Source organism: Leptodactylus fuscus, chromosome 3 (assembly GCF_031893055.1).
Source record: "Leptodactylus fuscus isolate aLepFus1 chromosome 3, aLepFus1.hap2, whole genome shotgun sequence".
Taxonomy (NCBI): Eukaryota; Metazoa; Chordata; class Amphibia; order Anura; family Leptodactylidae; genus Leptodactylus; species Leptodactylus fuscus.
Genome location: NC_134267.1, coordinates 234672109 through 234688212, shown reverse-complemented (window position 1 = coordinate 234688212; position 16104 = coordinate 234672109). Strand labels below are relative to the sequence as shown.

The following is a 16104-nucleotide window of genomic DNA, read 5'->3' as shown; positions in this document are numbered from 1 at the left end:
CTGACCTTCCCTACTACTCTCCTGTTGTCCCGTTGTAGTTTGGAGGTGATACTTATAGGAGCGTCACGAGAGTAATGGTGGAGATTGGCAAGACAGCCTCAGACATATGGGGGATTTGGAATTGAAAATTCCCCTTATGTTATGAGCGGCACTACGATACCGCACCCTTGTGTATGACCAATGGCTCTGTGTATCCAGGTGATGGCTAAATATTGGGCGTTGTACAGGTACTTACTAAAGATGAGCGAACACTATAATGTCCGCGTTCACAATCCGATTTCAACAGCTGCACTGTTCGACTGTTCGAACGGATTACAAACCCCATTATAGTCTATGGGGGGAAATGCTCGTTTCAGGGGTAGGCAAAATTCGATAAAATTATACTTACCAAGTCCACGAGTGACGGTCGGGCTGGATTCTCCTTGAAGTCTTCTCCCGGTGCAGCGTCCCCGCGTCTTCTTCCGGCTGGAATTCACTCTGCCTAGGCATCGGAGCCTAGGCAGTGCCGACTGCGCATGCGCAGTCGGCTCTGCCCGGCCCGACGCCTGAGCAGAGCCGACTGCGCATGCGAGGGCATGCCCGCGCATGCGCAGTCAGCTCTGCCTAGGCCGGATGCCTAGGCAGAGTGAATTCCAGACGGAAGACGCCGCGGGGAAGCTGCACGGAGAAGACTTCTAAAGGTAAGAGAAGAACCAGCGTTGATTGGTAGAATGTATAGCATTCTGCCAATCAACGCTGGTTCTGCATCGAACCTTAAACTTCGAACAGCTAGTAGTGTTCGATCGAGTACGAGTATTTCGAATACCATAGTATTCGATCGAACACCTACTCGATCGAACACTACTCGCCAGTGGCGTAACTAGGAATGGCGGGGCCCCGTGGCGAACTTTTGACATGGGGCCCCCCCCCCATCCCAACTGACGCCGAAGACCTCGACCGACCCCCTCCTCCGCACTCTATTATGTCCCTTACTTGCCCCTGCACACAGTATTAACCCCAATAATGTCCCCTGCACACACAGTATTAACCCCAATAGTGTCCCCTGCACACACAGTATTAACCCCAATAGTGTCCCCTGCACACACAGTATTAACCCCAATAGTGCCCCTGCACACACAGTATTAACCCCAATAGTGTCCCTTGCACACAGTATTAACCCCAATAGTGGCCCCTGCACACACAGTATTAACCCCAATAGTGTCCCTTGCACACAGTATTAACCCCAATAGTGTCCCTTGCACACAGTATTAACCCCAATAGTGGCCCCTGCACACACAGTATTAACCCCAATAGTGTCCCTTGCACACAGTATTAACCCCAATAGTGTCCCTTGCACACAGTATTAACCCCAATAGTGTACCTTGCACACAGTATTAACCCCAATAGTGGCCCCTGCACACACAGTATTAACCCCAATAGTGTCCCCTGTACACAGTATTAACCCCAATAGTGTCCCTTGCACACAGTATTAACCCCAATAGTGTCCCTTGCACACAGTATTAACCCCAATAGTGTACCTTGCACACAGTATTAACCCCAATAGTGGCCCCTGCACACACAGTATTAACCCCAATAGTGTCCCTTGCGCACAGTATTAACCCCAATAGTGTCCCCTGTACACAGTATTACGTTCCTCTGTGGACACCCATAAACAATTATTATACTCTGGGGTCTTTTCAGACCCCAGAGTATAATAATCGGAGACCCGGGAAATAAAAACATAAAAAAAAAACAAAAAAAAAAACACTGTTGCTTCTTACCTGTTCCCCGGCTCCTGTGCTGTCCTCCTCTCGCGTCCTTCGTTAATGACGTCAGACGTCACATGACCCGGGAAGCATGCCGGGTTCATGTGACGTCAGACAGCAGTAGGACGGAGGCCTGGCAGGATCGCAGAGAGGTAAGTAACAGTTTTTTATGTTCCCTTACCTCTCCGGTCCGCCGATCATTATACTCGGGGGTCTGCAAAGACCCCCGAGTATAATGATAGCCCTTGTGGGGCCCGCGGTGTCACTTGCCGATCCCGGCACAGCCAGGATCGGCAAGTGAATAGGGCCCGTAACTGCCTATTGAAAAAAAACCGCAGCGGTAGCGGCTGTCACCGGGCCCCCTAATGGCCCGGGCCCTGTGGCAGCTGCTACTGCTGCTACCACGGTAGTTACGCCACTGCTACTCGCTCATCTCTAGTCCTTACCATCCCATTTCAGCAGCTACAATGGCTTAGCGGGAACAACGCACGAGATCCCTTTAAGTCCCTGCTTATATTACATATCCTTAAAAACAATTCCCTTTATATTCCCGGTGATCTCATCGTGTAACCAGTCTGAGCCTAAAAGCCTATTGTACCCTATTGTTTCACCCTGAAATGTAAAATAAATTATCCCCCCCCCCCCCGAAATAATAATAACCTCACCGGAAAAAAGGAAGGCTCCCAAAATAAACAACTTTCCTAAAACATAAACCAGACTTTTCCTTTAACACTCAGCATAAAAGGAAACAAATGTGACCCGAACGACTTCCTAACAACTAATATCGAGGCAGAAGTCAACAATAAACACTCGGCCGCGCACCTTCCTCCAGATGCCTCGAAACGCCAGAGAATGGATTTTTTGGCACATGGCGTATCAGCGCCGAGAAGCTGAGAATCTGTAATATTCACCAGAAAAATATTTTTTTCCCCCCATGGTTACAACGTGGACTTAAGTTCTATGGGACTGACTAACAATCTTGGGTTTTTTTTGCTTGTACAGCTGCAGATCGAGCGCCTTGAAGAGCCTTCTCGGAGTGGGCGGGTGACGGCAAACCAAGCCAAGTCCTCCTTTTGTTCTCCAAGGACCTGATATAAGCGCTAATGTCAGTAAAATATTGCCGTTACCCCTCGTATTGGAAGGCCGGGTCCATCTGTTTCTCCGCAAGAAAATTACCTGAGCAATGAAAAAATAAGTAGTCACCTAATCATAACCAGATAGGCCCCGCCATAAAGCGAGATCTCGTGAAAGTCACGTGCGCGCCAAATCACCTTTCTCCTCAAAGAAGGTTTATTCCAGGACACTAAGGTTGGAGGCGATGGGGGAAAAAAAAAAAACAAAAATCATCGACATTGTCTTTCGACTATATTTCAAAAATTTACGTGGCCAAACCACAAAAAAACAAGACAACGGTGCGAGGAAAGAAAATAGGTGGCGGAGCCAAAGCCTGCGAGCCTTATGTGACTAGTAGTAAACAAGATGTAGGAAGAAGGAGATTTCATTCTTTCCTCCCCGTAATCCCTCACTGAGCGGAACATTTACAGTAAGTTATTTCTCCATCCGACATGGAAGGACTCGAGTGTGAAATGTGCGGCCGATCAGCTTGTAAGAAGGTGAAGACATGAAATCCTCGTCCAAACCTTTATAAAACAACTGCTTGGAATAGGAATGGTTGGAACCAAGGTGAAGTCCGGCTCTACGTAACGTCATTTACTTCCAAATTCTGTAGAGAAGAGGGAATCTGCTGTGCTCATACCAAGAGGGTGGAGGAAGATAGATAGATAGATAGATAGATAGATAGATAGATAGATAGATAGATAGGAGATAGATAGATAGATAGATAGATAGATAGGAGATAGATAGATAGATAGATAGATAGATAGATAGATAGATAGGAGATAGATAGATAGATAGATAGATAGATAGATAGATAGATAGGAGATAGATAGATAGATAGATAGATAGATAGATAGATAGGAGATAGATAGATAGATAGATAGATAGATAGGAGATAGATAGATAGATAGATAGATAGATAGATAGATAGATAGATAGATAGGAGATAGATAGATAGATAGATAGATAGGAGATAGATAGATAGATAGATAGGTAGATAGATAGGAGATAGATAGATGATAGATAGATAGATAGGTAGATAGATAGGAGATAGATAGATAGATAGATAGATAGATAGATAGATAGGAGATAGATAGATGATAGATAGATAGGTAGATAGATAGGAGATAGATAGATAGATAGATAGATAGATAGATAGGTAGATAGATAGGAGATAGATAGATAGATAGATAGATAGAAGATAGATAGATAGATAGATAGATAGGAGATAGATAGATAGATAGATAGATAGATAGATAGATAGATAGGAGATAGATAGATAGATAGATAGATAGATAGGAGATAGATAGATAGATAGATAGGAGATAGATAGATAGATAGATAGATAGATAGATAGATAGGAGATAGATAGATAGATAGATAGGTAGATAGATAGGAGATAGATAGATGATAGATAGATAGGTAGATAGATAGGAGATAGATAGATAGATAGATAGATAGATAGATAGATAGGTAGATAGATAGGAGATAGATAGATAGATAGATAGATAGATAGATAGAAGATAGATAGATAGATAGATAGATAGGAGATAGATAGATAGATAGATAGATAGATAGATAGATAGATAGGAGATAGATAGATAGATAGATAGATAGATAGATAGATAGATAGATAGGAGATAGATAGATAGATAGATAGATAGGATCCTTCCCATTCCTTAGTTGAACTTCACGCTCAGTCTCTGGTCTTGCTGGCTCTGTAACATATTTCAGATGGAGGAATATATTTCATCTTCAATCCCATGTCCCAATAATATCTGCATTTAGTTCTGCTTTTGAGATGTTCTTTATTCTATTTTAATATCAGAATTTATGATTTCTTGTAACTTGCCAGTGAGATAAAATGCTAGCTTGCACTTCAGCACTGGGGAGGGGGATGGATAACCAACAATCAGGATTGTATGATGTATGATGTATGATATATGATGCACTTCCCACTGCCCCAGATTCTGCAGGACAGTCTTGGATTCGGGGTCCTGTCCTGTGGTCCCGGTTGTATGTCCTGGATTCAACTCATCTGCCTTCATAGAGATACAGATGAAACAGTGGTGAAGCGGAAGTGGACAACCCCTAGCTCACCTCTGTGCCCTGTATGTGCTCCGGCTCCAGAAGCTGTAGGCGCAATGTGATGATGTCACTCACATCGCGCCTGCAGTTCCCTGGGACAAGAGACGTGACACAATTTAGCAAGGGAGCAAGGAGAGGTGAGCAGCTGCATTTTTTTTATGTCAAATGTTATCAGATGAAGAGGGACATTAAATTGTGGGGGGAAATAGAGGAGGGACAATATACTGGGGAGGCATATAAAGAGGGATATTATACTGAGGGACATATGAGGGGGACACTAAACTTTGGGGACAGATATAGGGGGTATTAAACTGGGGGCAGATGGAGGGGGGATTAAACTGGGGGCAACTGGAGGGGGATAGTAAACCCGAGGGGTATCTGGAGGAGAACATTAAAATGGGGGCAACTAAAGGAGGACATTAAACTGAGAGTAACTGGAGGAGGACAGTTGGAGGGGGACGTCTTGTCCCCAGTTTAATGTCCCTCTTTTCTAGTTGCCCCCAGTTTAATGTCCCCCTCCAGGTGCCCCTATGGTTTATTTTCCCCCTCCAGTTGCCCCCAGTGTAATGTCCCCCTTCAGTTGCCCCTATGGTTTAATGTCCCTCTCCAACTGTCCCAGTTTTATGTCCCCTCTACTTGCCCCCAGTTTAACCTATGGAGCACCTGGAGGGGGACATTAAACTGTGGGTGCAGAAGGAGAGAGACTTTATACAGTGGGGTCAAGGAGAACTTAATAAAGTGGGGGCATATAATATTAGGGTTATTGTGCGGGGAGTACAAAGAGAACTAGATCGGAATGGGCGGGGTCAATTTAGGAGTGGGTGGAGCTAAATGTGCCCTTTTCTGCCTTTTGAAAGTTGGGAGGTATGTATAATGTATGAGGTATATATATGATGTATGTATGATGTATGTATGGTATATATATGATGTATGTATGATGTATGTATGGTATATATATGATGTATGTATGATGTATGTATGGTATATATATGATGTATGTATGATGTATGTATGGTATATATATGATGTATGTATGATGTATGTATGGTATATATATGATGTATGTATGATGTATGTATGATATATATGATGTATGTATGATGTATGTATGGTATATATATGATGTATGTATGATGTATGTATGATATATATGATGTATGTATGATGTATGTATGATATATATGATGTATGTATGATGTATGTATGATATATATGATGTATGTATGATGTATGTATGGTATATATATGATGTATGTATGATGTATGAGGTATATATATGATGTATGTATGATGTATGAGGTATATATATGATGTATGTATGATGTATGTATGGTATATATATGATGTATGTATGATGTATGAGGTATATATATGATGTATGTATGATGTATGTATGGTATATATATGATGTATGTATGATGTATGAGGTATATATATGATGTATGTATGATGTATGTATGGTATATATGATGTATGTATGATGTATGAGGTATATATATGATGTATGTATGATGTATGTATGGTATATATATGATGTATGTATGGTATATATATGATGTATGTATGATGTATGTATGGTATATATATGATGTATGTATGATGTATGTATGGTATATATATGATGTATGTATGATGTATGTATGGTATATATATGATGTATGTATGATGTATGTATGGTATATATATGATGTATGTATGATGTATGTATGGTATATATATATGATGTATGTATGATGTATGTATGGTATATATATGATGTATGTATGATGTATGTATGAGGTATATATATATGATGTATGTATGATGTATGTATGGTATATATATGATGTATGTATGATGTATGTATGGTATATATATATGATGTATGTATGATGTATGTATGGTATATATATGATGTATGTATGATGTATGAGGTATATATATGATGTATGTATGATGTATGTATGAGGTATATATATGATGTATGTATGATGTATGAGGTATATATATGATGTATGTATGATGTATGAGGTATATATATGATGTATGTATGATGTATGTATGGTATATATATGATGTATGTATGATGTATGAGGTATATATATGATGTATGTATGATGTATGAGGTATATATATGATGTATGTATGATGTATGTATGGTATATATATGATGTATGTATGATGTATGTATGGTATATATATGATGTATGTATGATGTATGAGGTATATATATGATGTATGAGGTATATATATGATGTATGTATGATGTATGTATGGTATATATATGATGTATGTATGATGTATGCATGGTATATGCTTCTGCACACTCTTTATGGTCAGCCATGTCTCCTCTTGATTGATAGATAAAGGTTTATGTTGTACGCCAAATAAAGGAGGAAATAGCCTTCAGCTCGTCCTGTGTATGGTCACCTCTGCGAGCTCACGATATATATATATATATATATATATATATATATATATATATATATATATATAATCTGGCATCACTTGACAATCAGAATATTGAACCCAATTCCAATATGATAATATTCCAATGCAGCACATTCAGCATTCCAATACAAAATTGAAAAATAGACTTTATTAGCCCAAAGTGCAAAGCTTCAGTCCAAACTGGCTGGAAAAAGATCCGGATTGGACTGAAACTTTGCACTTTGGGCTAATAAAGTCTATTTTTCAATTTTGTATTGGAATGCTGAATTTGCTGCTTGTTTAGCCTTTTGGTAGATAGATAGATAGATAGATAGATAGGAGATAGATAGATAGATAGATAGATAGATAGATAGATAGATAGATAGATAGATAGGAGATTGCTCATTGCTAGTCCTGTATATGTACAGTATATATAGGTATATTCTACTGTACATATCCAGGACTAGGAATGACATAAGATATAATGTAATATTACATATAGTGTATTGCTAGCGTGTCGGCTCTATACGTGGCCCCCTATGTAACATTACATTATATATTATGTCATTGCTAGTCCCGGATATGTACAGTATATATATATATATATATATATATATATATATATATATATATATATATATATATATAGTGTGTCGGCTCTATACGTGGCCCCCTATGTAACATTACATTATATATTATGTCATTGCTAGTCCTGTATATGTACAGTATATATATGTATATTATAGTGTATATATAGTGCATTACTAGTGTGTCGGCTCTATACGTGGCCCCCTATGTAACATTACATTATATATTATGTCATTGATAGTCCTGTATATGTACAGTATATATATGTATATTATAGTGTATATATAGTGTATTACTAGTGTGTCGGCTCTATACGTGGCCCCCTATGTAACATTACATATATATTATGTCATTGCTAGTCCTGGATATGTGCAGTATATATATATATATAGTGTGTCGGCTCTATACGTGGCCCCCTATGTAACATTACATATATATTATGTCATTGCTAGTCCTGGATATGTGCAGTATATATATATATATATATATATATATATATATATAGTGTGTCGGCTCTATACGTGGCCCCCTATGTAACATTACATTATATATTATGTCATTGCTAGTCCTGGATACGTCGGCTCTCATGGACTTCGTCTTCTCTCGCTGTCAGATGTTTGCGGTTTGCGGTATCTGCGAGGAGTTGATGTTTTCATGGATTTTCAATGACTATTTCTTGAGGAGCTTTTGGATTTTCCTTCCACTAATCTGTGTTTAGGGAGTCAAGTCCCCGAGTTCTCAGGAAGATTAGTGAGGAATGTTCCTTTATATTTCCTGTTGGCCGCTCATATTCCTCTAAGAAGACACAGAGCATCAAGTACAAGATGATTAACATGTAGGGAGCGAAGACCCCAACACTTATCAAATGTGGGGGCCAGGGTGCGCTGATCCTGTGGGAGGTCACAGACCGAGAGTTACATAGCGGAAGGAACAGGAGCTCCAGCAGCACAGAGGGTTTCAGGAGAGGAGAGTGCAGATCTTGTGGAAGGTCTTAGACTGACAGTTGCATAGTGGAAAAGGGTCCCCAGCAGTACAGAGGATTTCAGGAGATGAGTTTACTGATCTTGTAGGAAGCCACAGGCTGAGAAATATACAGTGGAGGCGGAAAGGTTCCCAGAAGCACAGAGTATTTCAGGAGACAAGTGTGCTTACTGATAGAATTCGTTTTGCAGTTTGGTTTTCTGCAGCGTCTCTTGGGTTTAGTTTGAATTATTGTTGAATTTTTGCAAAACTTCATTTTTCTATGGTCCAGCAGGGTGGGGGAGGGGTAAAGGGTGGGGCTTTGGACATATGGGGGCGGGGTTATAGGCAGACATGGCAAATCACTAGACAGGTTCGCGGACCAGTGGTCGGGGACCCCTGAGCTAGATCACATTCAAGTCAAGCTTCTCTATCAATTCAAGACAGAATCTGATACCTACATGGTCACCACTGGCTCGTTGGGGGCCGATTTTGGCCTCTTGATCAGAGCTGGAGGTCACAATGCAAAATGAACCGAGTCCTAATATAACTTAGCAGAGGTTTCCCTACGTTGGTGCTGCGTACACTATCTGCTAAATACAGTGCTCAGCTCGGCTGACACATGTGAACCGCTCGAAGTCAATGCCAAAAATAAATTGGATCTACATGAAAACCTTCTGCCATCCCGAATCCAGCAGAACATCTATCAAGTGGCTTTTTCTTCTTGCAGTATTTTATCGTAGACGCGGGGAACACGGTAATGTCAGAGAAACTAATGTGAAATAAATGACACTATTAAATTATGTCTCTGTTCATACCCTGTCAGGTTACATATTCTGCACCGCCGTCTGTTTCCACTTACGATGTCGGAACTCCCTGCCTGAGTCACCGCATTTGTCATATGTATTGTCTATGCCAGGCCGCGTTGTGGCAAAAGCCAGAAACCCTAACCTCAGGGGCGTAACTATACAGGGTGAAGAGCTGGCAGTCAATGCCAAGGTCTAAGGGGGTCAAAGGTCCCCGTGCCGGTGAAAAAAGACACCAATATTACATGTGGCACAGGGTCCTGGTACAGATGTTGACTAGGGTTGAGCGATCGGTATCGGGAAAGATCAGATCCCGATCGGCGATCAAGCAAATTTCACGATCGGGATCGGCTGGAAAATGATCAAAAATCGGATTTTAAAAACGATCCTGAAATCTCAAGATCAGCTCAACCCTAAAATGGACTTTTCCCATAGAAAAGCATTGACTAGGGTTGAGGGATCAGGAACGATCGGAGCCCAATCGGTGATCAAGCAAATTTCACGATCGCAATCGGCTGGAAAATGATCAAAAATCAGATTTTAAGAACGATCCTGAAATCTCAAGATCGGCTCAACCCTAATGTGGACCAGGGGACCAGTAACTTAAGTTTTGCCTGTGCTTTTTTGTTCCATCAGAGTGTTGCACACTTTGTTCAAATCTTTGTCTTGCACACAACCTATTTAGGCCCCTCCCACGAGGAGCGAAAATATAGAGAAATTGCACTATAAATCATGTGGCTTCAGGGTAAACCAAGTACAATAAGGGTTTTTTTTTTTTTTTAATGTAGATTGTGAGCCCCACATAGAGCTCACAATGTACATTTTTTCCCTATCAGTATGTCTTTTTGGAATATGGGATGGAAATCCATGCAAACATGGGGAGAACATGCAAACTCCTTGCAGATGGTTTTTTGCCCTTGGTGGGATTTGAACACCAGGACTCCAGCGCTGCAAGGCAGCAGTGCTAACCACTGAGCCACCGTGTGGCCCCTAATAAGGGGGTATTGTACTTGGTTTACCCTGAAGCCACATGATTTATAGCGCAATTACTCTATATTTTAGCTCCTCATGGGAGGGGCCTAAATAAGTTGTGTGCAACACAAAGAGGCAGCCTGTGATAAATCTGAAAAAAACCCTTCATGTGACAATTTTAGGACATGTAATGAGGTGTTCCCCTAGCCTGCCCAATTCTGGACCCTGTGGTCCATGTTGGGACTGCGCGCCCCCTACTATATCATGACCAGATGCTGGTCTTCTCGTCTGTAGAACAGTTGTTGGTCCCTGCAATTGGACCTACTGTAGAATTCTAAATATACAAAGGAATAGGGGCAACAAGAAGACAAATATATGCATGCCATGGGATTTTTTGATTTTTGAAGGTATCACCCAGGTCAAAAAAAACTCAAAAACAAACATAGTTGCCTTCTTCTCAAATTGTCTGTTGGTTGTGTCCGGTATTGCACCTCAGATCCATTGATGTGAATGGAGCTGCTAAACCAGATATAATCCAAAGTGTTGTTTTTGGAAGAAAAGAGTAATGTTTTTGTAATCCTGGACAATCCCTTTAAATGATTTTTATTTGGAAGGATCCTCCATTTTTATACATTTCAGTAGATTGCAAAATGAATTCAGATATCAGATTCCGAAATGTGTTCCAAACCCGGTCTCCAATGTCCTATTACATCAATCCTGATTTTAGACTCCCAAATTGATACCGTTCCCAATTTCCACATGCCAGATGATACAACTGAACTTCAGACCCCATAACAGCCGGAGGCCCAGGGTGGTAACAACAATGAAAAAAAAAATCGTACTCACCTTTCGTTACCTCTTTTGGGCCTCCTTGCAGTGTTCGGTGCTCTCCTGGTGCACCTGAGGTCACCACTGAGTCCTAGTTTGCCCATGTGACCTCTGGCTGCCCAATCACAGGCCTCAGTGGTAACGCCTAGCACATGATGTCACCAGGAGAGCACTGGACGCCGCAAGGAGGTCCAAAAGATTGAAGGGAAGGTGAGGTTTGTTTTATTTTTGTCACCTACTCTGGGCCTCCATTATTCTCTTGGGTCTGAAGAAGGCCATTTTAGTTTGACCGAGATGAATATCCATTGGTTCGGTTTCACAATTTGGAATATTCAGGTCGAAACCATCTCTAATCTCCAACCCTTGTAAGAAAACAAGACCAAGACCACATGATATTACTGGACCGTCCAAAAATTTTGGCAATACTATCCAGTCATTCAGCCAATCCTTGAAAAACCCTACTGGACCATTCATGGTCCCATAACCAGCCAAACAGAATTTGTGTTCACAGAATGGGCAAGGACAATTCAATGCTTAATATTTTTTATGAATTTTTTGGACAGGAGAATTGTTGTTTTCGAAGGGGGAGCGGCTTCAATAAAATTGGGCAAACGATAAAACCAGCGACTGTGGAGACCTGAACACAGAACCAATTGTCTGGATTCAGAGTCCTCCTGAATGTCCTGCTAAATAAAACAAATAACTGGGGGATGAGGTCACCCGTGAGACGCGGGGTATAAATAGCCGGCGTGTCAGACCTTGTTGGCTTCATTCATGTTTACACCAAACCAGCTCGCCTTGTTCCTGAGCGGCAGATGTGGGCGCTGCGATACATTCCCTCATACCAACGCCGCAGCCAGCCAAGCCTGTGTTCATCCAGAGGACACGGCTCTTCTCTGTGTGTTCTGTCTATGAGCTCAAGATCTCACTTTTTGGCCCAAGCGGTAATTTTCACACATTTAGCAGCCTTGACTATGGAGCGCACAGACCCTTCATGTGAATTATTTCTTAACTTTAACCAGATCCGCTCGACATCAAAGCAAGGACTGCTCAACAAACGTAGTAAATCCGATGGGACCTCCTGCAATCTGCATTCTTATGGGACCCATGCAGATGTATGAGGGGGCTGAGGCCCTGCTGATGTCAACCCGCCACATGATCCAAGTGCTAGACCTCTCATTGGTGGTTTATGAAGATTAGTATGTACCATGTCAAAATAACAGATAAGAGATAGTTTTACTTGCAATACCACTCCTGACCTCATGGTGTGCTGTTTCATAAAGGTACATTACTCTAAAGCTCCAACTAATGGTAGACATATTCACGGCAATAATTCTATATACTGCTCTGCAAGACGCAATGTGATGGCTTTTTCTATAGTGATCATGGGGGGGGGTAATAGATCCCATCACTAGCTGGTCACAGGTAATGGGCAAAATAATATAACACGAAGACTCAATTTTCACCTTATGAAGGTCCTTATGTGGTCTGAAGGTCACTACTTACATCCTTCACATAGATTCATCTTGGATAGATTTTTCCCATCGAATGATTCTTCGAACACTGAACCGTTTTCTTTTTCATCGAATGTATGTAGGTACATGGCCTTGTTGTCCATCGTGGGTCATTAACTCCACCTAGAACGGAGAATGACAATTAATTATACCATCCTGTAGGATGACCTCACATCTCAGAACCTCAGTACAAAAATCGGACCATGGAGACAAGGGAAATATTTGGGTGGTTGACCAACGATAAGGAAGCATTAACCTGTCAAGAGACAAAAATTTCCGCAGGTTGAGTTTCAAAATATTGGAAATTCAGGATGGTTTGTTACCCTACATTACCGATTGAGGTGTTGTACCAGCAAACGACCAAGCTACAACCTTCTTACCATGGACTCACTGATTTCTGGAGGTTGGGGAAAAGAAAGGGTTGCAATCGACCTGGGCCAAATTTTGCATCCCTTGATATCTAAACCTTTGCAGGCTGTAGAACATTTCTCTACCACCTCATCTCTGGGCAAGGTTTACCAGAAGGAACAAACCAGCACCAAAATAGGGTCCCATTTTTATTTCAGGAACCCTTCAGGAACACAATAACTATCAACTTTGTAAAAGTATTCGAAGTTCCAAAAAGTGGACATGACCCAGATACTACAACTCCAGTTCATGTTTCTCAACTTCAAGACCAGATAGTCAGCCATCATCAACATGGAGATTGTTCCTTCTCCAGGTAGGAGATGGAAAGAGATTTAGGCCCCTCCCACGAGGAGCAAAAATATAGAGAAATTGCGCTATAAATCATGTGGCTTCAGGGTAAACCAAGTACAATACCCCCTTATTGTACTTGGTTTACCCTGAAGCCACATGATTTATAGTGCAATTTCTCTATATTTTCGCTCCTCGTGGGAGGGGCCTAAATAGGTTGTGGGCAACACAAAGATTTGAACAAAGTGTGCAACACTTTGATGGAACAAAAAATGTTGTATCTTGTGCTATTTGCGGGAGACAGGAGATATACATTAGCTTCTTGGGGTCAAGCACAGGCAAAACGTAAAATTACTGGTCCCCAGGTCAACATTGGGGTTGAGCCGATCTTGAGATTTCAGGATCGATTTTAAAATCTGATTTTTGATCATTTTCCTAGCCGATCGCGATCGTGAAATTTGCTCGATCGACGATCGGAATCCGATCTTTTCCGATCGCTCAACCCTAGTCATTGCTTCTCTATGGGAAAAGTCACTTTTAGGGTTGAGCTGATCATGAGATCTCAAAATCTGATTTCCGATCGTTTTCCAGATGATCGCGATCATGAAATTTGCTCGATCGCCGATCGGAATCCGATCTTTTCCGATCCCGGAACTGTAACTGCCATAGGTTGCCATAAAAGTGGCAAATACAGATAAGTAATGTGAACGGTGTGGCCGGCTTTGGTGGATCTGTGTTTGTAACTGCAGATTTGCAAGTACAAGTATCCAAAAAATGGAAATTCAACCCTTTTTAAGAAAGTGAACATCTGTGTAGAATTTCTGGATTTGTTTTTTAATTAATAAATGGAGAAGTAATTTCATGGGGGAGGGTAAGACTGTGGAGACCTTCGGGACAAGGATATAGTAGACTGCAAAGCAAAGAATAAAAACTGGCAACCACTTAGTGTGAGTCATATGCTCTGAGCAATTGTCGTGTCCCGGTGGGCCCCTGATGTTTTTTTATTTTTTTAAATAGGCCGTTACCTGCTCTGGCTCACGGTCACCAGTGCTTTCCATGTCAAATGTTTGCCTTGGGGCCCAGCCATTCCTGGTTACACCACTGGGTACGGCTATAAACACCATAGTTGTAGCCAGTCTGACCTGGGTTGTTGATGTCACCACAAGCTCTATAACTCACTCTATTGGTGGCCAGTCTCACCTGGATTGAATATGTCACCACTATAACCACTATAACCCACTATTGGGGGCCAGTCTGACCTGGGTTGATGATGTCACCATTTGTTCTATAACTCACTCTATTGGTGGCCAGTCTGACCTGGGTTGATGATGTCACCACTAGATCTATAACCCACTCTATTGGGATCCAGTCTGACCTGGATTGAATATGTCACCACTATAACCACTATAACCCACTATTGGGGGCCAGTCTGACCTGGGTTGATGATGTCACCACTAGATCTATAACCCACTCTATTGGGGGCCAGTTTGACCTGGGTTGATGATGTCACCACTATAACCACTATAACCCACTATTGGGGGCCAGTCTGACCTGGGTTGATGATGTCACCATTTGTTCTATAACTCACTCTATTGGTGGCCAGTCTGACCTGGGTTGATGATGTCACCACAAGCTCTATAACTCCCTCTATTGGGGGCCAATCTGACCTGGGTTGATGATGTCACCACAAGCTCTATAACTCCCTCTATTGGTGGCCAGTCTGACCTGGGTTGATGATGTCACCACAAGCTCTATAACTCCCTCTATTGGGGGCCAATCTGACCTGGGTTGATGATGTCACCACTAGTTCTATAACCCACTCTATTGGTGGCCAGTCTGACCTGGGTTGATGATGTCACCACTAGTTCTATAACCCACTCTATTGGTGGCCAGTCTGACCTGGGTTGATGATGTCACCACAAGCTCTATAACTCCCTCTATTGGGGGCCAATCTGACCTGGGTTGATGATGTCACCACTAGATCTATAACTACCTCTATTGGGGGCCAATCTGACCTGGGTTGATGATGTCACCACTAGTTCTATAACCCACTCTATTGGTGGCCAGTCTGACCTGGGTTGATGATGTCACCACAAGCTCTATAACTCACTCATTTTATTAAGCCTTTTTTACATTTTGTTATATTTCACGTTCCTTCCAATTTTTCCTAAAAATTGAATTTTACTTATTATATTGTTACTGAGAGCGGAAGAGAAGAGAACATTTAACTCAGCCCTGAGTAAACAACACGGGACGGATGATGTTTGTTTAAAGAACGAAATTCAATTTTCTCCTATTTCTAATCTGTATATAGTGAACAGGGCCGACAAACATAGACAGACCCCCGGGCCCATGAGGCAGAGGCAGCCCATGGTAACCTTA

General features: G+C 41.7%; 1 protein-coding gene across 1 annotated transcript in view; it reads right to left on the bottom strand.

Annotated features, from left to right (window-relative positions):
- SCARA5 (scavenger receptor class A member 5) overlaps nt 1–16104 on the bottom strand; it is a 256237-nt gene that overhangs the window by 213196 nt on the left and 26937 nt on the right. The window contains exon 2 of the mRNA XM_075269325.1: nt 13019–13149. Within this exon, the coding sequence (XP_075125426.1) occupies nt 13019–13130 (112 nt within the window). The 5' untranslated portion in view covers nt 13131–13149. The remainder of the gene's footprint in view (nt 1–13018; nt 13150–16104) is intronic.